Below are 25,041 nucleotides of genomic sequence, written 5' to 3' on the forward strand. Positions count from 1 at the left end.
AAAATTTCAGATTTACGCTAATATCAACCTGCCTAGTGGTCGGGACAACAGGGATACAGGAAACCTCTTTCCAATCCATCAGTGGCATCTATCGAGCACTGACTATGAGCAGAACACTGCAGAGAAGCAGCGTGGCTCAGTGGAAAGAACACGGGCTTTGGAGTCAGAGGTCATGGGTTCAAATCCCAGCTCCGCCAATTGTCAGCTGTGTGACTTTGGGCACGTCACTTAACTTCTCTGGGCCTCAGTGACCTCATCTGTAAAATGGGGATTAAGACTGTGAGCCCCACGTGGGACAACCTGATCACCTCGTAATGTCCCCAGCGTTTAGAACAGTGCTTTGCACATAGTAAGCGCTTAATAAATGCCATCATTATTATTATTATTACACTGTATAAGAGTTGGAAGACACGTTTCCTGCATGTTATCCAAACGTTATTAGTAAAAATTGGAAACAATTTAGTCACCAAGTCCTTGGCTAACAAAATACAGTCTTAGCATTTAATGGAATTCTCCTGCTCTCCATTTGTCTTACTTTTCTGATGAATATTTTAACTTCCAGTGCTAGAAATTTAATTTATGAGGCACGCAAAAAAGATTAAACTTTTAAACAGTCTTTCTAGTTCCTTTCATAGGGAGCCACTGAAATCCAAACGGGGGAAAAAAACCAAAACACTGATAATGGTGAGCGGAGGCACCTGCAGTTGTGCAAATTTAAGGGTTAGCCCTTCCAAATATGTGGAGCTTCTAGGTCCAAGAGGTTACAAGGAAAACTATTTCTTTTTTATAGTCTGCTTGCTTCCATTTCAAGATCAGATATGGCAAAAATACTGTAATTGGATTTTTAAAGACAAAGTCAATAGTCTGTATTGCCTTCTCTTAATTTGGGCAAGAAAAACATTCTTCCACTAAGAATCTCCCTCCACTTCCCCAAAGTAATTATCTTATATTTGATTCCTCAAGCATGTATCTTCATTGTTCAGAAACACTCTTTCTTGTGAATGGAAAGTCAATTATAACTACGTGTACTAAATATGGGCAATAAGAAAACAAACAAGTGACGGATGTTACATTTAAATCCTCATTAGTTTCCAAAGGCAAATATTCTCTATTCTCATAATGCTCCTTCCCCCCCTGCTTACTACTGCAGCTTACACACAAAGCCAGATGTGACACTCTGCTCTTTTCCTTGTCCTTGAGAGGGGCCAGGTCTGCAACAAAGAGGAGTCTAAAGAGGAGTCTGGATGAGCCAGGGGCTTTTCACTTTCCTGGCGCTCAGCTTGGGCTGGGCTCCTGTGTGGAGGGCAAGGCTGAAGCTGTGATGGTGCTTTAAAAACTTTCAAAATGGCCCTGGCAGGAGGATTACATGGAAGGAAGCAGAAGCACAACTACAAAACCCAAGGTGGAAACAGGCTGATGGAAGCTACTCTTCTCAGAGCCCATTGGAACATTCCGGGAGAAGTTTGGCTTCACTGCTATGTATTTATCTATAATTTATTTATTTATATTAATGTCTGTCTCCCCATCTAGACAGTAAATAAGCTCATTGTGGGCGGGGAATGTATCTGTTTATTGCTATATTGTACTCATACAAGTGCTTAGTACAGTGCTCTGCACACAGTAAGGGCTCAATAAATACGATCGACTGACTGACTGCTTAATAGCAGTAGTGTTCCACCCATCCAGGGCCAGAGCAGTTTTCTTCAGGGAGAGGTTGGAGAAAAAGCAGTGCGTTTTAGTTTCAGTCAACCAACTGATAGCATTTAATGAGTGCTTACAATGTGCAGAGCACTTGAGATAACAAGATACAATTAAGTTGGTAGGCGCAATCCTTCCTCTGCCACCCTTACCTGTCAGTTCCCCTGAGACCCGATTATTATGATAATTTTGATACTTGTTAAGCGCTCTTTTTCTGGCATTTACTAAGTGCTTACTTACTATGTGCCAGGCACTGTACTAAGCACTGGGGTAGATACAAACTAATCAGATGGGACACAATCCATGTCCCATATGGGGCTCACAGTCTTAATCCCTATATTACAGATGAAGTAACTAAAGCACAGTGACTTGCCCAAGGTGAAACAGCAAATAATTTGCAGAGCCAGGATTAGCACCCAGGTCCTTCTGACTGCTAGTTCCGTGCTCTGTCCACTAAGCCACGCTTCTTCTCCCTAGGTGCCAAGGTAATCAAGTCAGGCAGTTTCTGTCCCACACAGTGCTCACAGTCTAAGGAGAGAGGACAGGTATGAGCTCGTGTCACCAACTCCACAGTACTGTTTACTTACAAGTGCTTAGTACAGTGCCCAACACACAATAAGGGCTCAAAAAATACAACGGATTGATCAAATCCTTACTTTACAGATGAGGAAACAAGCACAGAAGTGACTTGTGGTAGTTTAAGCATCAGGCTGGTGGCAGAGCCAGGATTTAAATCCAGGACCCCTGACTCCCAAACCCTTATTCTTTCCACTAGACCACACTGCTTCTATATGTAGACACACTACATATCGATTCTATTTATTACATATCTATTCTATTTATTACATATCTATTCTATTTATTTTATTTTGTTAGTATGTTTGGTTTTGTTCTCTGTCTCCCCCTTTTAGACTGTGAGCCCACTGTTGGGCAGGGACTGTCTCTATATGTTGCCAATTTGTACTTCCCAAGCGCTTAGTACAGTGCTCTGCACACAGTAAGCGCTCAATAAATATGATTGATGATGATGATGCTTCTCCTCTTGGTCAGAACATGTTCCATTTGGAATGTATTTCTGTCTGCTTAAACTAAGCTAAGCTAACTACGCTAAGGTAAAATGGACGCTAAGGTGAGCTAGTTTAGAGTTACTGGAATTTAAACCCCTCTTCCAGCCACTTTCCCCAAGCAATGCCTTAGGGTGGCCATGTGGCTGAGCATATGGCCACTGACTTCTGTAAACAGGCAACTGAGCTTTGCAGTTGCAGTTTAAATCTCTGTGGCTTTAAATACAAATTCTGTAATACTCAGATTTGGAATCTTCTGTTGCTATTCTTCCCAGTTTGTAATACTGATTAAATCTCAGCTGTGGCCATGATCACTGGGGATTTTCCAGAGGCATCAACTGGATCCTGGCTGGAGTTTCTAATTTTGTACCTTCCTTGGACTGCTCTAAATGCAAGATGGCTAACTTTAGTCCTTGTTTGGTGGTACCTTCAACCATCAATTACACAGCTAAACAGCCTCATGAAGCAGATGCTTCTTAGTCTGACTTGCTCCTTTTATTCATCCCCCTCCCAGGCCCAGAGCACTGATGTACATATCCATAATTTATTTATATTAACATCTGCCTCCCCAGGTAGCCTGTAAGCTCATTGTGGGCAGGGAAAGTTGTCTGTTGATTGCTATATTGTACTCTCCCAAGTGCTTAGTACAGTGTTCTGCAAACAGTAAGCTCTCAATAAATACACCTGGATTGGTTGATTGATATCTAATACTGGGGGAGAAAAGAAAAATCAAGTCACAAGAAGACCCAGGCTCCAAAGAAATTGAAGACACAAAACTCAGGTCTGAAAATAAAACTTTGTGCTACTCTACACTGCAATCATGCTCATTTCTTATAATAATGATAATAATAATGATGGCATTTATTAAGCGCTATGTGCAAAGCACTGTTCTAAGCACTGGGGAGGTTACAAGGTGATCAGGTCGTCCCATGGGGGGCTCACAGTCTTAATCCCCATTTTTACACATGAGGCAATTGATGCCCAGACAAGTTAAGTGACTTGCCCAAAGTCACACAGCTGACAATTGGCAGAGCCAGGATTTGAGCCCAAGACCTCTAACTCCAAACCCAGTGCTCTTTCCACTGAGCCATGCTGCTTCCCGCTAACACCATAATTTAGCATTAAGCCAAAAAAATTACACAAAACTCGCTTGTCCCGCTGTCGATCCCCAGCCCACGTCCTCCCCCTGGCCTGGAATGCCCTCCCTCTGCACATCCGCCAAGCTAGCTCTCTTCCTCCCTTCAAAGCCCTACGGAGAGCTCACCTCCTCCAGGAGGCCTTCCCAGACTGAGACCCCCATCCCGCTCCCCCTCCCCATCCCCCCGCCCTACCTCCTTCCCCTCCCCACAGCACCTGTATATATGTTTGTACAGATTTATTACTCTATTTTACTTGTACATATTTACTATTCTACTTATTTTATTTTGTTAATACGTTTTGTTTTGTTGTCTGTCTCCCCCTTCTAGACTGTGAGCCCACTGCTGGGTAGGGACCATCTGTATATGTTGCCAACTTGTACTTCCCAAGCGCTTAGTACAGTGCTCTGCACACAGTAAGCGCTCAATACATACGATTGAATGAATGAACAAACTGTAACTGATTTGCTTATTCAACAGGTCAGCTCTCAGTATTGTGGGTTAGTTTATTTTTGCTCTTTTAATTATGTGACCTTCTTTCCTTGGGCTTCTGCTACCAGTTTTTCCTTACCTTGAATCAGTTGTGATTTCTACTAAGCACTTACTATGTCCTAAGAACTGGTGTAGGCAAAAGATAATCAGGTCAGACACAATCCCTATCCCATTCAGGATTCACACTCAAGAGGTAGGAAGAACCTGCCACTGGTTTTCTGATGAAAAAACTGAGGCACAGCAGTTAAATGACTTGCCTAAAATTCCTATAACAGTTCAAAGTCTTTTGACTCAATTCCATGTCCCTTTCACTGGGCCACACAACCTTTTAGTTCCTTTTAGAACACGAGCCATCTGTGGGCAAGGGACTATATATAATTCAATGGCCTTGTACCTTTTTGCACAAAGAACTCAACAAATAAAGACACTACACCAATTTCACTCAAAGACCATAACCAATTAACAAGCTTTCAATGGCTCACCCAAATTCCCAGCAACATGCAAGTACTAAATGACTCCTTCACCCAGAGACCATTCATGTGAGGTCTCCCAGAGGAGAAAATGACTGCCAAAGGCTTCTTAGCCCAAGTTGAATGTAGCAGCTTCAACTTGCTCAAGGAGATCTTATGATCATAATAATATTTTGTCAAGCACTTACTACGTGTCAGGCGCTGTACTAAGTGCTGGGGTGAATACAAGCAAATCAGGTTGGACACAGTCCCTGTCCCAAGTGGGGCTCACATTCTCAGTCCCCATTTTCCAGATGAGGTAAGTGAGGCCCGGAGAAGTAGAGTGACTTACAAAAGACAAGTGGCAGAGCTGGGATTCGAACCCATGACTCCCAAGCCTGTGCTCTATCTCCCACATCATGCTGCTTCATACAGGTGTACTCTATGTCTGGTTTAGACCTATTATTCTAAAATTCTGAGCCACGGACAATATTTCTCCTCAAGATTTCACCAGGGTTGAAATCTTATATTTATTTTTTATGGTGTCTATTTTATCGCTTACACATGATGGGTTTAGCCAGAACAAAATACAATGGCTTGAGTCATATTGATAAGCAGCAATGCTTTTAATTCTACAAAGTCAAGGACCCAAAAGGACCCAAAACCCTGTCTTAACCAGGGTTAAGACAATGCCAGATGCAGAATTGAGAGACCACCTTCAATTCCTCCACTCAAGCTATTTACCCGGATTTCTCAACTTTTCTTAAATAACTCAGACCTTAAAAACATCATCACGCATAAAGGAATATTTCAAGGAAAATAGGCAGAATAAGCAAGACATTGACTAGCTAAAATTTAATATTACTTACCCACAAATAGTACGTGAACTGCAGTGCAAAAATAGCTATGCCTTCGTTGTCGAAAGACCCCGCTACTGATCGAGATATGTAACCTGGGACAATAGCAATAAAACAGGCAGCTAAAAGCCCTGCTCCTTGGTTCCACAGTTCTCGGGTGAGCAGGAAAGTAGAAATAGATGTAAGGCCGCTAAAAACTGGTGCTAGGAACACACATACATCTCGTATGTGGACTGTTATATTCAGCATATTTAAAATCCAATGTATAAGGCCTGCTGTCACCATCAACCCTGGGTAGACCTAGGAGAAAATGAAAGTAAAATGAAACCATGATGCTAAATAACCACTAAAATACAATCTACTTTTACTACAAAGGTTCCTGAATATAACAATGTACAGGTATGAAAACAGTAATACACGCATACATGTATTACAGTACTTCTGGAAATACTTAAACAGTTACAAGATGCATTCCTTTAACTTTTGGTTGTCTTGTGAGTTTATTTTACTTCTGACGCAAGATGATGACCCATGTTTAAATTTTACCTATTTACCACAAAACTCCAGGTTGCCTATCCAACAAATTGAAAAGATGTCTAAATTTAATTAATTTCCAAATGAAGGCTTTTGCCACAACATAATATATCACCAATAGATTTATACTGCCCTTCAAAACTATAAAAAATAAAATATGGATTTACTTTTACATCTGTAACTGGGGCCTGAAGGACTTCAGGCACTAGTTAAAATGCCCTGCATTACCACTATTTCATTTCAGTCTATTAATTTTCTTCCTTTCAAGGAAAGCACTGAGTGACTGGGCATAGTTACAGGTCAACATATTTATTCAGGAAAATGGGGAAAGAACTGAAGTTAAGGGTAATCCATATAGCAAGGTTATCAGGAAGTAAGCAAGGAATATGAAAACATTAAATTCCATATTATTAGCATAAGTTCTTAAAATGGAAAATCCCAAGTGGAACATCTAGAAAGAACTGGCTGTCTCAGTCTTTGCTCGCATAATTTTCTTCTACTAACAGCTTAATCCTGTTGTGTTATGTACTGAATATTTAAAGCATTCAATTTTTTAAAAAAGTAATCAGTGTTTTAAATCACGCTTGCTGAAATTAGTGAACTGAAATAATTCAATTGACTGTGAGCAAATGAACTGTTGGGGGAGGTCTTGAAATATCCACCATGATTTTATTTTTCAGGTGAAACAATGGATTTATAAAAGTCCTGTCTAAAGAGGGTGCTGCAATGCATCCAAACAATAATATAATCCCTTTGGAATATTCTCAAAAATAGGATGGGAGGAAGGGGGAATAAGGAAGGATAAGATAGTCATCTCTTCGGATTACTTTTCCAAACTAATTTATTCACTGCAGGATGAATTTCTTGGAACTTGAGTGCTTTACTATGTGCAAAACTCTGTACGTAAGTGCTTGGTAGTGTATAATAGAGTAGGTACACCTAGTCCCTGTCCTCAAGGGGCTTTAAAGTTGAAAACAAGTTTGAATGCACTTTCAAAAATTATAATTATTTGCTTTACAAGTGACCTTTAAGGAGTTTCTTTTCCACTCTTGAATCTGATTTTATTTTAGGTTACCACACAAAGGGAGAATGCAGCTACTTCATATAGGGTTCAAACATAGGAAAAAGAATTAAACGGTGCCCCAAATGGTAGGCTGAACATACCATAAGGGACTAACACAAGGCCCAAAGAAAACATTTAGTGTTGCCAACTCACTGACATCTTTTGTAATATGACTTTCTTATTTCTTTTTATAAATAAAGCCACAAGGTCAAAACAAGGTCATTTTCACAGAATATGGACAGAGCCAGAGGGAAGCAATCACAAAAATGTAGGAAGAGGAAGTAAATATGGCATATATGACACAACGTAACGTTAACAGAAAGACAAGATAAAGCGGCAGCCTCGACCTGGAAATGGATATGAAGAGTTTGGGCTAAATGGGGAGGTCCGGAAGAGAAACCTATTGACCATCTAGCAGTGTGATTTCTAGTAAGTTATCACCTGTGTGAATTTTCAAAGTTAACACAATGGTCTTTTTTTTTTCTGCAAAAGACCACTTTTGATACCAGATGTTGGGTATCAGGGATTCTGCTTAGGGCAAGATCATTTCATGTTTCTTCCTCCCCTTTCTAATTTTATAAATAACTTCCCTCTCCCCAAATACCCCAAGTCTAATATTTTTCTGTATATCACTAGCCTATCCCACTTTCGGGACCTGACTTTTTCCTCCAAATAATCCCTCCCCACCCTCATCCTATCCCCACACAATAAATGTTTCTACAGTTTCTGATTCCTCCCAATTGCCCAATCAGAACCCATACAAATTGTAGCCAATTCTAAATAGCCTGAATGGCAATGGGTGTCACTTATTTAATCCTTAGATTTTTCAAAAACCCTTATTTGTGTCTAACTAGGTTCCATCGCTTCACTTCCTTCCCTTCAAATGCCTACTAACAAGTAGACAACTTAACTAGTTTGAGTTTTGATTTATTTTACTTTCCGTGTTCTCTCTCTCTCATAGTGAGCTAGCCCAGTGACAGGCAGTACCGGATCAGTAAAATCAACTGAACTGTTCACTCGGGCTCTAAATTACCAAAAGTTGACTGTACCAAGAAGTCTCAGAGATCACCAACACACTAATTTCACAAAAAAATATTGGTTGCTTTATCTTTTTTATTTAATGAATAATTATTTGGCATACTTACAGTCCCACCTACTATTCTTCCTAGCGGATACCATGCTCTTTCATCAAACCAATTTAAAAATTCATAGAACCCATGGGATGCGAGATGATGTGTTGATCTATAATTAAACCTAAAGAAGAGGGGGGAAAAGGTACATTTTAAAATAACTCAAAATACTGAACACCAAAGAAACAACTATTTTGCTATTCTCATACTTACCTCTCATATTAGGGTTGCTTGGGACAAGAGTTTATCAAATGCCCCATTCATAAATATTAGAGTAGTTGTTATAGTAGCCTTGCAAATAAACTCTCACCTATTTGCCCAGGCTAACTTACAATTTTGATGGGTGTAGTAATTTACTGTACTATCAGAACTTCTATTGGGGAAAGCAAGACGGTAAAATTGTTTTTTTTTTTTAAAAACTGGCTGCAAAATAGTTTTTTAAATACCCTAAACCCAATCTCTCCCATTCTTTTCCAGAGGAAAAAAATACATTGAAGTCATTTCACTTTTTCTTTTGTGAACCAAATTAAGCATATTCCTTTCCCTTCCCCTCCCTTAAGACCATCAGTCTGGGGATTGAGGGGGTTGACAGGAAGGGGTGGAAAAAGAGGCAGAGAAGCAGCTTCCATTTCCTTTCTTGGTATCAGCCTTTAGGGAGGGTTGCTTCTTGAATTTTCCTATTGAAGGCATCCTGGCTTGGGAAACTTCAAAAAGTCAGGACGGTGAAAGGGACAGGAGAAGTAGTCTCTTATTCCCCAAACAGGGCTAATGGGACTGTTTCTTTTCTCCCATAGTTCTTTGTCTTAACTGCCCAATTAACAGCATCACAATCTGGACTAGCATTTGAGCACTTATTCACGTGTAGAACACTGTACGATGCACTTGGGAATTCAAAAATAGTAAAAGGCAGGATCCCTCCCATAATCTAATCAGGGAGACAGATGTAAATGGACAACTAAATGGTAGTTAGGAGCAGAAGAATATACATAAATAATTAACACAAGAGACTAAATAAAAACAATGATTAGAAAGAATTTCACTGATGCTGATGCAATGATGCTATCAATGGCATTTACAAAACACGTACTCTGCGAGGAGCACTACATGAAGAACATGGGAGAGCACACTACAACAGAGTTGGTGGACGTGTTTCCTGCCCACAGGGAACCTAAAGTCTCGAGGGAGGCACTAACATGACTGCCAAGATGGAATGGTTAACCACAGAAGGCAACCGAGTAAAGATGGCTGGCTCCGAGCTCTGAAAAAAGAGAGACAATTTGCCTTTAGGTTTGTTTGGGAGGACCAAGGAGCATAAATTAAGGGGTTGCAGAAGACGGCAGATGTTCTTTCTTCTGTATAAGAAGCAAAGGGGAACCACTGATATCTAAGGAAGAGAGTGACAGGCTCCAATTGGTGTGTAAGAAAGGTAAATGGAGCAACATGTAAGATGTGCCAAAGAAGGGGGAGGCTGGAGGCTGGGAGACCAGTAAAAAGTCTACTACAGAAGGCCAACCAAGAGGTCATGAGAATTTTCAGCAGGCTGACGGATCTCTAAGGATGAAGGGGAAGACTTAGCTGCCCCTGCTGAGAGATCAATCAATCAACTGTATTTACTGAGCACTTACTATGGGTGGAGCGCCTTAGTAATGCTTGCTCACCCTCAATTTATAGACACTTCCTAGGGCTGCTTGTGGGGAGGAATGCCCTTCAAAAAGAAATAATAATAAAAAAACCCCTCCTCTTACTACTGTTCTTTCTGGTTGCCAATTCCCCCAAACCCAACTAACGCAAGGTCCTTATCTATTTCTCTTGGAGCTGGGAAGGAGGGATTTCAGCTTCCTTTCTGCGAGGAACAACTTCCCCACTGTTGATCCCTACACCTAGCTTACAACACTGCCCTTTCAGATCCCGGCAGTAGTGATCAAACAAGGGGCCTGTTCTTTAGTCAAGGAGGGGAAAGACAAGGTATTTTTCAAAAGGTTAAACTAGCGAGGGCAGGAGTATTACACCTTTTTAAAATTAAGAAACTGGGTCCCTATGGCTCCAATTTTCATGTGAAGTACCCCATTTTCATCACATACATTTCCTTGGCATATTCCACCTATTCCCCACTCAGTCGACCAGCCAGCCCCCGCAACAAGCCAGACTGGCCCCAGCCCACTCATTTCCTAGCAAATCGTCACCCTCAAAAGTCAGGAAAGAGTGACTCCAATATAGGTGAAAAAAGCAAATAAAAAAGCCAGTCTTTTTATCTGTCAATCAGTCAATTAGCTCTCCTCCCCCTCCTACATAACTTCCACTCATCTCCCACTACAACCCTACCCAAGCACTTGCTGCTCTAAGACCAACCTATGAACACGATGTGCGGCAATCTCACATCTCTCTCACCACATCCTCCCTTTAGCCTGAAACTCCCTCCCACTTCACATCCAACAGGCCAAATTTTTCCCCGAATTCAAAGCCCTATTAAAGTCCTCCTCCTCTGAGAGGCCTTCTCTTACTAAACATTTTCCCCCTCTATTCACCCTCCCTCCTGCACTGACTCGTGGGCAGGGAATGTGTCCACCAACTGTTATACTATTTTCTCCCTGGCACTGAGTACAGTGCTGCAAGCACTTGTTTTGTTTCGTTGTCTGTCTTCCCCTTCTAGACCGTGAGCCCGTTGTTGGGTAGGGACCGTCTCTATATGTTGCCGATTCGTACTTCCCAAGTGCTTAGTACATTGCTCTGCACACAGTAAGCGCTCAATAAATACAATTGAATGAATGAATAAATTCCATTGATAGATGGATAGTCTATGGACTTGAATCCATTTCCCCTTATTTTGATAATCACCTCACCCTCAGCCCCACAGCACTTGTGAACATACCCGTATGCTCATGCTCCTTCCCCTACCTGTAATTTAATTTAATTATGCCTACCAACTCTATTGCACTATACTCTCTAAGCACTTACATGGCTCTGCCCACAATAAGTGATCAATAAAAAGCACTGACTGACTGATCAGTCCCTATGGTTTACAATAAAGGCTGTGCCCACTACAGAATTCTGAAGTACCCGCAGAGGATTGAGGTCTCCTGAGTAACTCTGAATTTAGGGTTCATCTAAATTGACAGTTCCATCTCGGGTGACCCGTTCTTCTTCCTTCTCTCCAACTGACTTCTTTATTTCCCAGTCCCTCTCTCACTACAGCCCATCTCCTGTTTCCCCACACTGCTTTGCTCTCCTTATCTGGGGCTATCCTGGTGGAGGCTCATGAGAAACCTTCACTGCTGTCTTCTTCCTCTGTCCCTCCCACATATATGTCCTCAGGCCCCAAATGTTCAACAGGTAAAAGGAAGGAAGACTCTTCCTTAACACCAAAAATTTCCATAAAAAGATCTTTCCTTCTATTTTTCTTTCTGCGACCCCTAATAATCATTTTTAAAAGACATATCCTGAGTCTATTGTGTTTATCTTCTCCAACCTTTACAAGTCAATTGACTTGTTACTTATTACTCTATTTTATTTGTACATGTTTATTCTATTCATTTTACTTTGTTAATGTGTTTTGTTTTATTCTCTGTCTCCCCTTCTAGACTGTGAGCCCACTGTTGGGTAGGGACTGTCTCTATATGTTGCCAACTTGTACTTCCCAAGCGCTTAGTACAGTGCTCTGTACACAGTAAGCGCTCCATAAATACGATTGAATGAATGAATGAATTGACAAGCAGGCCATGACATTAGTCTTCTCTCCTGGCCTCCTGCAGGTGAGAGAGATGACAGAACACAAAACTCACTTGGAACACATTTCTCCCTCTTTCTTTCTTGAGCATTTCCACTGCAACTCTCGGCAGGTCTACATCTGAAGCACGGTCAAAGGTCAAGGGCAGAGAGCTTAGGTTTGGACAAAGCAAATGCTGATTTTCTCGGTAAGGAACCAAACTGCTACCAGGGAATAAATGTTTTGGATCAAAAGCAGATCCAATTTAGCAATACCATATTAAAATATTCAGAAATCATACCGACATTATCACCATGATTCATAAGTTTTCGAACTTACTAAAGTAGTCAATCACCTTAATGTAATATTTTCACAGACCACAAATGGGGGGCATTATGTAATATTAATCTACTAAGTAAGCTTATACTACATAATGAAAACAATTATGAATGTGCAAAAGGACTTATAATCAAATTATTCTAACCCATAATGTTTCAATCATATCAAATTATACACTGAAATGTAAATTCACTGGTGAAATGGGCTCTTGACTACCCTACACTTCTCATTTGACTACACTGCTATGAATTAAATTCAGTATTTGAAAAGTCCAGAGCACTTTGTTGAAATGTAAATGATTATTCACTAATAAGAGATAATCCATAACTCTGTTCTCTCATGCCTCATCTTTGTCACCCTCTCAGCCCGCAAGAATAATTCTGGTATTTGTTATGCACTTACTACCTGCCAAGCATTACACTAAATGCTGGGGCAGACACAAAATAATCCAGTCAGACACAGTCTCTATTCCACATGGTGGGGGGGGAGGGGGGAAAAGAGAGAGAGAGAGAGAGAGAGAGAGAGAGAGACAGACAGACAGACAGACAGACAGACAGACATGAACAGGTATTTCATCCCCAAATTACCCACGAGGAAATTGAGGCACAAAAGTTGTGACTTGCCCAAGGTCACACACAGCAGGTAAGCAGAAGATCTCATTACCCTCAGGCCCATGCTGCTTTTCGCTACTTCACCAGGCCCTTCTTTCTAAGCGCTGTGGCCAACTTTGTCCCCAAGATCCTTCAAGCCTCCTTGTCCCTCCATGTCACCCACTGTGCTTCCCTTGATTCTCCACTGCTCCTGGCCCTAAATCCTGTCAGTTCAACCTTCGCAACGTCACCAAAATACGCCCTTTCCTCTTCATTCAAATTGCTACCATATTCATCCAAGTGCTTTTCCTATCCAGCTTTGATTACATATCAGCCTCCTTGCTGACCTCCCTGACTCCTGTCTCTCCCCACTTCAGTCCCTACTTCACTCTGCTGCCCAGGTAATTTTTCAACAAAACCATTCAATCCAGTCATTTTTCAACAAAACCATTCAATCCATGCTTCCTTATTCCTATTCCAGCCCAAACACATGGCCTGGTGGATACAGCGTGGGCCTGAGAGTCAGAAGGATCTGGGTTCTACTTCTGGCTCTGCCCCTTGTCTGCTGTGTGACCTTTGGCAGGTCACTTCACTTCTCTGTGCCTCAGTTACCTTATCTGTAAAATGGGGATTAAGACTGTGAGCCTCCTATGGGACAGGGACTCTGTCCAACCTGATTAGCTTGTATCCACCCTGGTGCTTAGAACAGTGCTTGGCACATAATAAACACTTAAAAATACCATCATCTTCCTCTAATGATAACACTCACTGTATCTCAATCTCATCTATCATGTAGCTGACCCCTCACCCACATCCTGCCACTGGCCCGGAACACCCTCCCTCTTCATATCTGACAGACACGTACTCTCCCCACCTTCAAAACCTTATTCAAGGCATATCACCTCCAATACGTCTTCCTTGACAACACCCTCATTTCATCTTCTCCCACTTCCGAGTCGCCCTCGCACTTGAATTTGCTCCCTTTTTTTTTACCCCACCTTCAGCCCCACAGCACTTATGTAGACTCTAGACTGTAAACTCGTTGTGGGCAGGGAATGTGCTGTTTATTTTATATTGTACCCTTCCGAGCGCTTATTATGATTTAAGACCTCTGAAGCAGGATGAGAAGTGCTCAACTCAAAAATGAAATCCACCTGTCAACCTAATAGATGATTTAATTATAGTTACACACACACACACACACACACACACAGAGTCAAAGCTCCCCTATTATGAAAAGAATTTGCTATCAGAATCATAAAATTGCACAGGGTTAAACACGTCCTATATATAAAGAAAGCCAACGCAGGAGCATCATGACATAGTGGATAGAACAGGGAGTCAGAAAGCCATGGGTTCTAATCTTGGCCCCACCACTTGCCTGACCTTGGGTAAGTCACTTCACTTCTCTGTGCCTCAGTTACCTCATCTGTAACAGGGATTGAGAATGTGAGAACCACATGGGACAAGGACTCTGTCCTACCCATTTTACTTGTATCCACCCCAGCACTTGGTAGAGTGCCTGCACAGTGTAAGCGCTTAATACCACAATTATTATTATTTATTTTTCATATACATAGCTGTATTCGTATTAAATCCACAGTCAAAAAAAGGGACTCGATTTAGCTGTTTCAACCTCTTCTAGCAGCAAGGTCTTTTCCAAAGCTACCAACAAATTACCAAATGATCTGAGCTGAGTTTCACATCGTCTGATTCCCTTTGCAGTGAAAGTGTCAACAAAGTTGAAAATTCCAAAACACCAGCAAGACAGAATGAGAAAAGCAGTGAGGGTCCAGGAGAAACCACAAACTGGATAATTGGCTCCTAAATAAATGAGTTTATTGTAGTTGCTAATGCTTTCCCTTACACCAACTTGGCAGAAAATGGATGCCTAACTAACCCCATCAAGAAATCTTTCCTTCCTGTCGCTAGAAATAACCTTGTTAGAAGCACTTGTACTCTATTTGTTGACTCGGTACATAACCAGATGAAACAAAAAAACTACCCTCTATAAGAAAAGAAAAACCATTAGCCATGGATTAAAACGTTCTTAACCACCTAAAATTTCCAGTCCCTCAGTTTTTATAAATTTGTACTTCCCTAACAGACTAGCCAAAATAATCTGGGCAATTCTACTCGAGGAAGAGTTAGGAGTATTTCCAAAGTTCAGAGCACATTAATATTTATAATAAAATGGGTCTATTTCAATAAATCTTGGACTAAAATTTTATTTCAAACACACTGCTTCACCGGCTTTGACAGTTACGAGCTTTGGTTTATTAAGAAAGCACAAAATCTATAATGATGTGGTTTAATATTTACACTAAAAATTCAAATATATTAGCTTCTACTTTTAGGGGTTTTTGTGCTAAGGTGACTGCAGCTTTTCCCTTAAGAGAGTGGCATTAAGACAATTGCCTGGGGACAGATTCCACTCAAATGAGATCAGTAGGTTCCACCTTCTTTTCCCATGTGGAACAGACTTTCCACCTCCCCACCACACTGTCCGCTTCCTCCCCCAATATTTTAAATTGCCCGAGCTTTCCCTGTATTTCTGTCAGTCTACTCTGCCTAAGCCTCCTCTAACTGCTCTTATCATCGTTCCCTGCCCAAGTTTTCCACCCATCTCCCTTTTCTAGACCTCCTCTTCCTGCTCCTGCTGTTATCTAACAAGAAGACCTGCTCTAGTTTCACCTTCCTGTATTGCCAGGGCCATGTAAGTTAGAAATGACATTGGTGACAATGATTGCTCTCTTCCCTGATCCACCCTAGCGAGTACGCACAGAGCACAAGCCTGCCACACAGTCGAACCCAAACCAAGAAGCCACGAGAGTCTGCTAGCGTCCATGATGGCAACCCTTCCAATTTACCGTCCATCACTGCAAGTGGCAATCTGGTGTAACAAGAGTTTGTGCAGGACTGAGAGGACATGATTCCTGTCCTTGTCTTTTATTACAGAAGTTTATTCTTTTAATGTATCATCTCATGAAGAGAGCTGCTAATGAGAGCATTATATATTAAATTGAGGTTATAAAGTCAAACATAGATAATATTTAAGAAGTGATTTATGTTATTGAGAGAGTCATTTCAAGTCTAAGTTTGAAATGGGAATGAAATTCATTCATTCAATCGTATTTATTGAGCACTTACTGTATGCAGAGCACTGTCCTAAGCGCTTGGGAAGTACAAGCTAGCAACACAATGTAATCGGCTGCAGTGTTTGACTCAAAATGTGTCTGGGATTTGGGTATGAAGCATCACCTGGCCTGGATTTGACTTACAGGCTGAATTCTGGAGGCCCACCTCAACTAACATCCTCCTTCTGCCCTCCACCTTCCAAACAACCTTCACATATTGATGCCCTCAATTCCATCCTCTCCACTGAACTCAAGTCCCTTTCTCCCGGTCCCTCCGCCGATCTTGTACCATTAATCTTTAGCCCTGGATCACCTCCACAGTGAGCTGCCTTCACTCCTGTACATGAGCCACAGAGTACTGCTGTTGGGAAAAAAATCAGACAGGCTAACCTCATCCATCTCAAATTCATCACTGCCTGCTTTAATTCTGCCCCTTTCTCTGGCTGGCAACATGATTTCTCCATCCTTACTGATTACCCTGCCCATACCAGCTATTTCAGATGCTCAGCTCCATCCTTAAACACCCTGTCCCCTCATCTCCCCCATCTCTTGCCCCTTGTGATCTGGCCATGTACTTTATTGATAAAACAAAGCATCAGGCATAATTCTCCTTAAAATCTCCCATGCCTCTCTCCAGTCTCTCCTTCCTCCAGCCCCCTCTTGGACGGTTCTCAACTTTCAAGAGGAGATCTTCCACCTCTTTTCAAAATCTACCCATTCCATCTGTGCCTTTCACCCCAACCCTCTCCATCTTATCAAAACACTTGCCCCCTCTCTTCTTCCCTCCCTAAACACCACCTTCTACCACTCACTTTCCAATGGCTTCTTCCCCACTGCTATGAAACATGCTCAAGTATCCCAATCCTAAAAAACCCTCCCTTGACCCCTCACCTCTCCCCTCAACTATTACCCCATCTCCCAGCTCCCTGAAATGGGGCAACAGCAATTTCTACACCTTTGGCATCCGCTTCCTTGTCTTCAATTCTCCCCTTCAACCACTGCAATCTGGTTTCCTTCCCCTTCACTCCATGGAAAATGCCCTCTCAAAGGTCTCCAGTGACCTCTTTCTTGCCAAATCCAATGACTTCTACTCCATACTAAGCTTCCTCTATTTCTCAGCTGCCTTGGGCAGAGGACCAACCCTTCTCCTGGAAACTTTATTTAACCTTGGCTTCACTGACATTGTCCTCTTCTGGTTCTCCTCCTATCTCTCTGGCCACTCTTTCTCTGTCTCTTTTGCAGGCTCTGGGAATTTGATATTCACCCTACCCTCAACCCCACAGCATTTACATACATAACTATAAGTTACATAGTATAAATTATTTATTCACATTAATGTCCATTTCCCCTTCTAGACTGTAAGCTCGTTGTGGGCAAAGACCGTGCCTACCAATTCTGTTCTACTGTTCCTTCTCAAATGCTTATTACAGTGCTCAGCTCATAGTAAGTGCTCAGTAAATATCAATGATGATGATCATCAGCCTCCTTGCTGATCTCCCTGCCTCTTGCCTCTCCCCACTTCAGTCCATACGTCACCCTGCTGATCGGATCATTTTTCTTAAAAAAAAGTTCAGTCCCCGCCTCCCCATTAAAGAATTTCCATACCTCCAGTGGTTGCCCATCCACCTCTGCATCAAACAGAAACCCCTTACCATCATCTTTATGCACACAATCAGCCCACCCTCTTCTCTTGCTGATTTCCTGCTACAACCCAGCCGGCACACTTTGCTCCGGCATGGCTTACTGGAAAGACCACGGACTTAGGAGTCAAGAGGTCGTGGGTTCTACTCCTGGCTCCGCCACTTATCAGCTGTGTGACTTTGGGTAACTCATTTAACTTCTCTGTGCCTCAGTTACCTCATCTGCAAAATGGGGATCAAGACTGTGAGCCCCAAATGGGACAACCTGATTACTCTGTATCTATCCCAGCACTTTGAACAGTGCTTGGCACATGGTAACTGCTTAGAAAATACTATCATTATTAACGCCAACCTACTCCCATGCCTCAGTCATCTATTTCACTGCTTGCCCATATCCTCCTTCTGGTCTAGAACTCCTTCTAGACTGTGAGCCCTTTGCTGGGTAGGGACCGTCTCTATATGTTGCCGATTTGTACTTCCCAAGCCCTTAGTACAGTGCTCTGTACACAGTAAGCGTTCAATAAATACGACTGAATGAATGAATGAACTCCCCTCTTCACATGACAGGCCACTACTCTCCCCCAATTCAAAGCCTTATTAAAATCACATCTCCAAGAGGCATTCCCCAACTAAACCCTCATTTTCCCAACCCCTATCCCTTCTGCATCATCTGTATACTTTGATTTGTACCCTTGAGGCCCTTCATACCACCCTCATTCCCACAGCATGTATGCACCCGTAGACTGTAAACCCCTTGTGGAAAAAGAAGTTGTCTATCAATTTGATTGTATTGCACTCTCCCAAGGGCTTACTACAGCATTCTACACATAAGTGCTCAATAAATGTGACTGACTGGCATACCTCACAATTACATCATGACATGGTAAAATCATGTGTCTAAAAATTATAGGGTGCCCTAAGTCAACAGATTTCAGCAGTGCTCTTTAACCACCCATTTGTATGTGGATTTTCAGCTCCCTGGGCACCTCCTGAAGTTAGGTCATCATCATAATTAGTCAGTTTCTGCACATGTACTGCAAGAGAAACAGCGTGGCTCAGTGGAAAGAGTACAGTCTTGGGAGCCAGAGGTCATGGGTTCATATCCCAGCTCTGCCACTTGTCAGCTGTGTGACGTTGGGCAAGTCACTTAACTTCTCTGTGCCTTGGTTACCTCATCTGTAAAATGGGGATGAAGACTGTGAGCCCCCCGTGGGACAACCTGATCACCTTGTAACCTCCCCAGCACTTAGAACAGTGCTTTGCACATAGTAAGTGCTTAATAAATGCCATTATTATTATTTTTAAGTAGGTGGAGGCTGACAAAGGAAAATAGGTGTGTGTGTGTTAAGAATGGGCTTGGCTCGGAGGGTCTTCGGCCTGGAGAATCACACAAGAATTCTAGGGACAGAGAACAAAAGGGGAAGTTGTGGTCAAATGGTGTGGATGGTGGCAATGTGGCCTGCGTTATGGATTACTGAAGTTCTCCACACTAAGCAGAAGATGTTTAGGAACATGTTGTTGAGGAGACTTAAGGGATGACATGGGAATCGTCCACGGTATGGAAAGTTTTATGAATTACAGAGTTAAGGATGGAGAATTCATTGACTAGCCAATTATTTAAAATATTAGATGCTCTGGCCACAACAGCCACTGGACGGTTATCTCGCAGCCACAGCAACGTGACAGTATCAAGACAGCCAGATTTCCCAAAAGCACACAAAGACTAATCACCTACAATAATATTACTCATCCCATGTTCTGATCTCATAGCTAACCAACTCTGGGAGAAGCTGAAGGTGAAATTCAATAATATTGCAGGCAAATGTGTTCTACATTGGGAAATAAATAATGTAGCCAGAGAGTTAATGATTCTTTAAATGTTTTCAGGTCATGAAAGGTACTCACTAAATAGATCATTAAGAAACATTTAAACATCCTATCTTTAAACTAAGATAGTAGGAAAGATCCCGGAAGAAGTATTACGACCATGAAGGCACATTTTTCAATTAAATGAACTTTCTCTCCAGCTAGAATTAATGTCACATTTTAGTGGATACAGCAGTTGCATATTTCTTTTGAAATTTGAGGCCCTAATAGATGAAGAGCCTTAATGCACCAGATAGGCAACCTTTCCTGGCATGAGCCAGGGATTTTATAGGCTCCTCAGGGACCTTGTCCCTTCCCATTCTCCTGTTGTGAAAGCCTCAACAAACAAGGAGGAAAATGAGGACACTGACACGGCCTTGATTTTGGTCTTTACAGGCAGCAGGGGCTGAATGCAAGTGGGTGGGGTTCCACCCATCTGTCAATCAGGGGACCAGGCCATCTGTCAATCAGGGGACCAGGCTGCAAGCTTCACATGGTGGGACAAGAGGCAGCATATCTCAGTCTAAATGCCAAGGAGAACAGGTATTTAATCCACCTTTAACAGATGAGGGAACGGGGATTAAGACTGTGAGCCCCTACATGGGACAACCTGATTACCCTGTACCCACCCCAGAGCTTAGAACAGTGCTTGGCACATAATAAGCACATAATACCATAATTATCATCATCATCGATAAACCGAGGCACAGAAAAGCTAAGTGACTTGCCCAAGCAAGGTTAAACAGCAAGCCAGTGAAAGGGGCTGGGACCAACAAGGCAAGAAGCTGGGATTAAAACTCAGGTCCTCCGACTCCCCAGCACATGTTCTCTCCACAGGCCATACTGCTTCTCTCAGAATCTATTTTAACGTCTGTCTTCACTCAATCCTATCTGCATGTTTGCTGTGTGCAAAACACCGCATTAAGCGCTTGGAAGTGTACAATCGAACAGAGTTGGTCCTCGGTAGATTGTAAAATCCTTGTGGGAAGGGATTTTGTCTACAAACCAACTCTCCTGTACTTTCCCCAGTACACAGCAGTGCTCCTTATATAGTAAACACTCAAATGGCATTGGTTAGATTGACTGATTGATGTATGTATAGCGCGCTTGAGAGCAAGCAAAGCACACTTGGGAGAGTACAACAGAAACTAGACATGAGCACTGCCCTCCAGGAGTTTACAAGCTAATAGAATGGACACAGGCATTATTTATATGTGATGGGAGCAATAGGACCAGTTTTTCCTTAAACAGCCTTTTATTTACTGACATCTTCAATCCTTCAACTTAATAATACACTTCACAGTATAAGAGGATAAAACATCAAATAAGTCAAAACAAAACCTTTTATTTTTGTCTTTCTTTAGGTATCATTTTTCCCCCACACGTGAAAAAGACTTCAAAAAATACTGCAAGGGTGGGGGGGATGACTTTGGAATTTCTGTACTGTCTTACAGTCATGTCCTGTACTTTCTATCTACCTTCCTTCTAATTAATAACATGAACTCTAGCTTCCTCTTAGTTCTTCAGTAATCACTTATTTTCACCCTGTGGGTTCCCCAAGATGCAGTTTGCTTCAAAAACACCATTATGTTTTATCTGTATTTTTCAGTGAGCCTGAAAGCATGTTTATGTGTTGCAATTACTATTTAAACAGCTTTAAGACTCAGATCTTTCAATGGCACCAGTGTAAAAAACCAACACCTCTAATTCCAGTTTATCACTGAATGTGCAACTAAAACGAATTCATTAGTCATTCAAACAAGCAAAGTACCTGGAGACAATGCCTTTCATCAGGAATGTACAGTAACAATTGTTACACAAAATGTTTAAAAAGAGGTTAGATATTAAATGGAGTTAAATGCTTTCCTGAGATTCAGAAAATACGAAACTCACTGCAATGATTGCTTTTCTTCATCCTAGTAGAGTAGTTTTCCTCTTTATTTGAGGAAAAGAACAACAAAGCTCAAGCACTAATGTGCTGTAGTTACATACCCAAGAGTAATACAAGTAATTGAGATCATGCTATTTATGGGGAAACTGTATGCAAATTATGCTGATAGGAGTTTGAGAGGTCATCCTTCATCCCTAATTTGGTGCAAAACTGTAAAACAGAGAAGACTGCCCTGCGGGAAAAGATGATATACTAACTGCAGAGTGCTGGCATAAGCAGTGACAAAATGCAAACCTCCAGAATCGTGTTTGCTTGGAGCTGTGGAATCCCAGAAGCCCTCAGGATTTGGTGATCGATTAAATATAGGAAAGGGTAGGAGGAGGAAGATCCTCCTCCACTGTTTCTGTCAAGGATGTACACGGAAGTCCGGATTCCTCAGTCCAGGTTGACTGTAAAGGTGAAAGAAGCCACTTACAACTTATGGTGGTTAAGCAGGCTGTTGCATCATAGAACTGTAAAGAACTAAACTCACTGTGAACAGGGAACCTGCCGACTGCTACATTGTATTCTTCTAAGCATTTAGTACAGTGCTCTGCACAAAGAAAGTGCTTAATAAATATGATCGACTGATTAACTGAAACAGTGCGTCCTCCCCCGCTGTACGAAAAATGGGTTGTTTCACATAGATTCTTCTTACTCTCAGAACGCAAGGTTTTCTTGCGTGCCTGATCAAATAATATTTTGCAAAATGCCTATCTGGTTCTCTTAAAGGATGTTTTGATCATTGGTATGTGTCTCCCCCTTTTAGACTGTGAGCCCATTGTTGGGTAGGGACCGTCTCTATATGTTGCCTCTATATCATCAATCGTCATCATCATCAATCGTATTTATTGAGCGCTTACTATGTGCAGAGCACTGTACTAAGCGCTTGGGAAGTACAAATTGGCAACATATAGAGACAGTACCTACCCAACATTGGGCTCACAGTCTAAAAGGGGGAGACAGAGAACAAAACCAAACATACTAACAAAATAAAATAGAATAGATATGTACAAGTAAAATAAATAAATAGAGTAATAAATATGTACAAACATATACATATATACAGGTGCTGTGGGGAAGGGAAGGAGGTAAGATGGGGGGGATGGAGAGGGGGACGAGGGGGAGAGGAAGGATTTAGCCTCCCTTTCCCCAGGCATCCCCAATGTACACTGAGCAATAATTGTACAGTCCACATATAACCACCACAAAGATTAAGGGTTACCTTTCTGTGCCCCTTTATAAAACCATCTATCCTCAGCCCAAGAACAAACAGCACACCAAAAAAGCTTCAGAACAACTCCATAAAATGAGCCATATTCTCACTCTGTGCCAGTGCTGTTTTTTGTGCCAGTTTTCTTTCCCTAGGAGTTAAACATTTCTAGAGGCTGCCTTGACTTTTTCAGATTACTAGCGTATTACCTAGTTCAGTGAAGCACATTTTACTAAACAGAACATTTGTACCTCAGGCATTATCCCCATTCTAGGAATCAACACCCTCTGTCACATCCCCTATTCTAAGGAATCCCTTTCTTTAATTTCCACTCCATTTTACCCTTCCTTCCTTGGAATTTCTTTACAATTCAAAACACCTTCTCCCTAAAAAAATTTGCTTGGTCTGACTCCCTTTTGAAAAAATCTTAATCTGGGTTTCATTTCATTAGGTTACAGATAATATATACTTTAACATTTACCCTTCAAAGTTTCCTCATTTTTAAGTGTGTGTGTGTAGAGAGGGCAGGGGGAGGCTTTACAAACCACAACTGACAGTGGAAGTACCTTTATCACACCAAAAATAGCAAGTTATCACAAAAATTCACAGGTAAGAAAAAGCCAATTCCTTTAGCAAACTTTGTTCTTTCACTGGTGAACATTTTCTTTCTTCAGATGCAGGATCCATCCTTAAGGGATAAAATACTGAAGAAGCTCAGGTAATCCCACCGGATGGGAGAAACAAAATTGTAAATCTCCTTCTGAGAGCTGCAACCATTAAAATAATCTTTAGATTCGTGATTTTGTGGGTGGAAAAAGTGATGTATTTGAATTAAAGAGTAGTGGGATGTAACCCTTCTGAAAATCTTAAGCGTTTTTAAATATCTAGGAATTTTAAGAATAAGAAACTTGTTCTGAATTTTTAATATTTGTCCAGCTGGTTGAGCTCCTTCAAAATTAAGTATGTAGAAGTGTAAAGTCTTTCTGCCTTTGAAAAATGTGGATAACCAAATAAGTACCAAAAGAAATTAATTTATTTTGGACAGGTCCTTTTACAATCAGCTATTTCACTATTTTCTCATATTTTATCCCTCACAAATTTAACCTAGACTTCATTTTTCGTGTTCTAATCAATTTATAGAACTAGTATTCTACCATTAGTCATCAAAGTATTTTTAATGAAATTAAATCTCAAGAAAATGAACACACCATGAAAATATAGACACTGCATAGTCAGTAACAGATCAGAAGAACTTGGGTTGGCCTCACTCATGTCTACTGCCACGCGCACACTCACGCTCACAATTTGAGCCCCCTTTTTCCTCTCCTCCTCCCCATCCCCCAAGCCCTACCTCTGTCCCCTCCCCACAGCACTTGTAATACATATTTGTACAGATTTGTTACTCTATTTTACTTGTACATATTTACAACTCTGCTTATTTTGGTAATGATATGCATATAGCTTTAATTCTATTTCTTCTGACGATTTTGACACCTGTCTACATGTTTTGTTTTGTTGTCTGTCTCCCCCTTCTAGACTGTGAGCCCGCTGTTGGGTAGGGACCGTCTCTATATGTTGCCGACTTGTACTTCCCAAGCGCTTAGTACAGTGCTCTGCACACAGTAAGCGCTCAATAAATATGACTGAATGGATGAATCATCTTCAAAAACTGCACTCTAACAGGATTGGGCTGTGAATTACAAATACAATTCTCAAAGAAAAAGTAGAGATCTTAGTAATTGCATAAATCATTTACAATCCTGGCATCTCATTGCTTCCAGTTTCATTTTTTAATGGTATTTATTAAGGGCTTATTACGTGCCAAGCACTGTACTAAGCACTGGGGTAGACAAAAGCCAATCATGTTGGACACAGTTCATGTCCCACAAAGGGCTCATAGCCTTAATCCTCACTTCACAGATGAGGTAACTGAGACACAGTGACACAGTTAACTGCCTTGCCCAGAATCACACAGCAGACAAGTGGCAGAGCCAGGATTAAAATCCCAGGCCTGTGCTCTTTACACTAGGCCACGCTGACTCCCAATGTATCTCTTGATATTTGTTCATTCCACTATCACACCAAACCTAAAACCTACAACTAATACGGTGAAACCTAAGTTCTGATGACTTTTCAATTTCCATTGCTATCAAAAACACCCTTATCCTTACTAGTTAACTAGGCTTGTAACTTTCTTTGG

At 41.5% G+C, this 25,041-nt stretch overlaps 1 protein-coding gene across 1 annotated transcript in view; it reads right to left on the reverse strand.

The window, feature by feature from the left end:
* STT3B (STT3 oligosaccharyltransferase complex catalytic subunit B) overlaps positions 1–25,041 on the reverse strand; it is a 113,177-nt gene that overhangs the window by 54,561 nt on the left and 33,575 nt on the right. The window contains exons 2-3 of the mRNA XM_038760238.1: positions 8,439–8,547; positions 5,709–5,996 (exon numbers count right to left, since the gene is read on the reverse strand). Coding sequence (XP_038616166.1) covers positions 5,709–5,996; positions 8,439–8,547 — 397 coding nt within the window. The remainder of the gene's footprint in view (positions 1–5,708; positions 5,997–8,438; positions 8,548–25,041) is intronic.

Source organism: Tachyglossus aculeatus, chromosome 2 (assembly GCF_015852505.1).
Source record: "Tachyglossus aculeatus isolate mTacAcu1 chromosome 2, mTacAcu1.pri, whole genome shotgun sequence".
Lineage (NCBI taxonomy): Eukaryota > Metazoa > Chordata > Mammalia > Monotremata > Tachyglossidae > Tachyglossus > Tachyglossus aculeatus.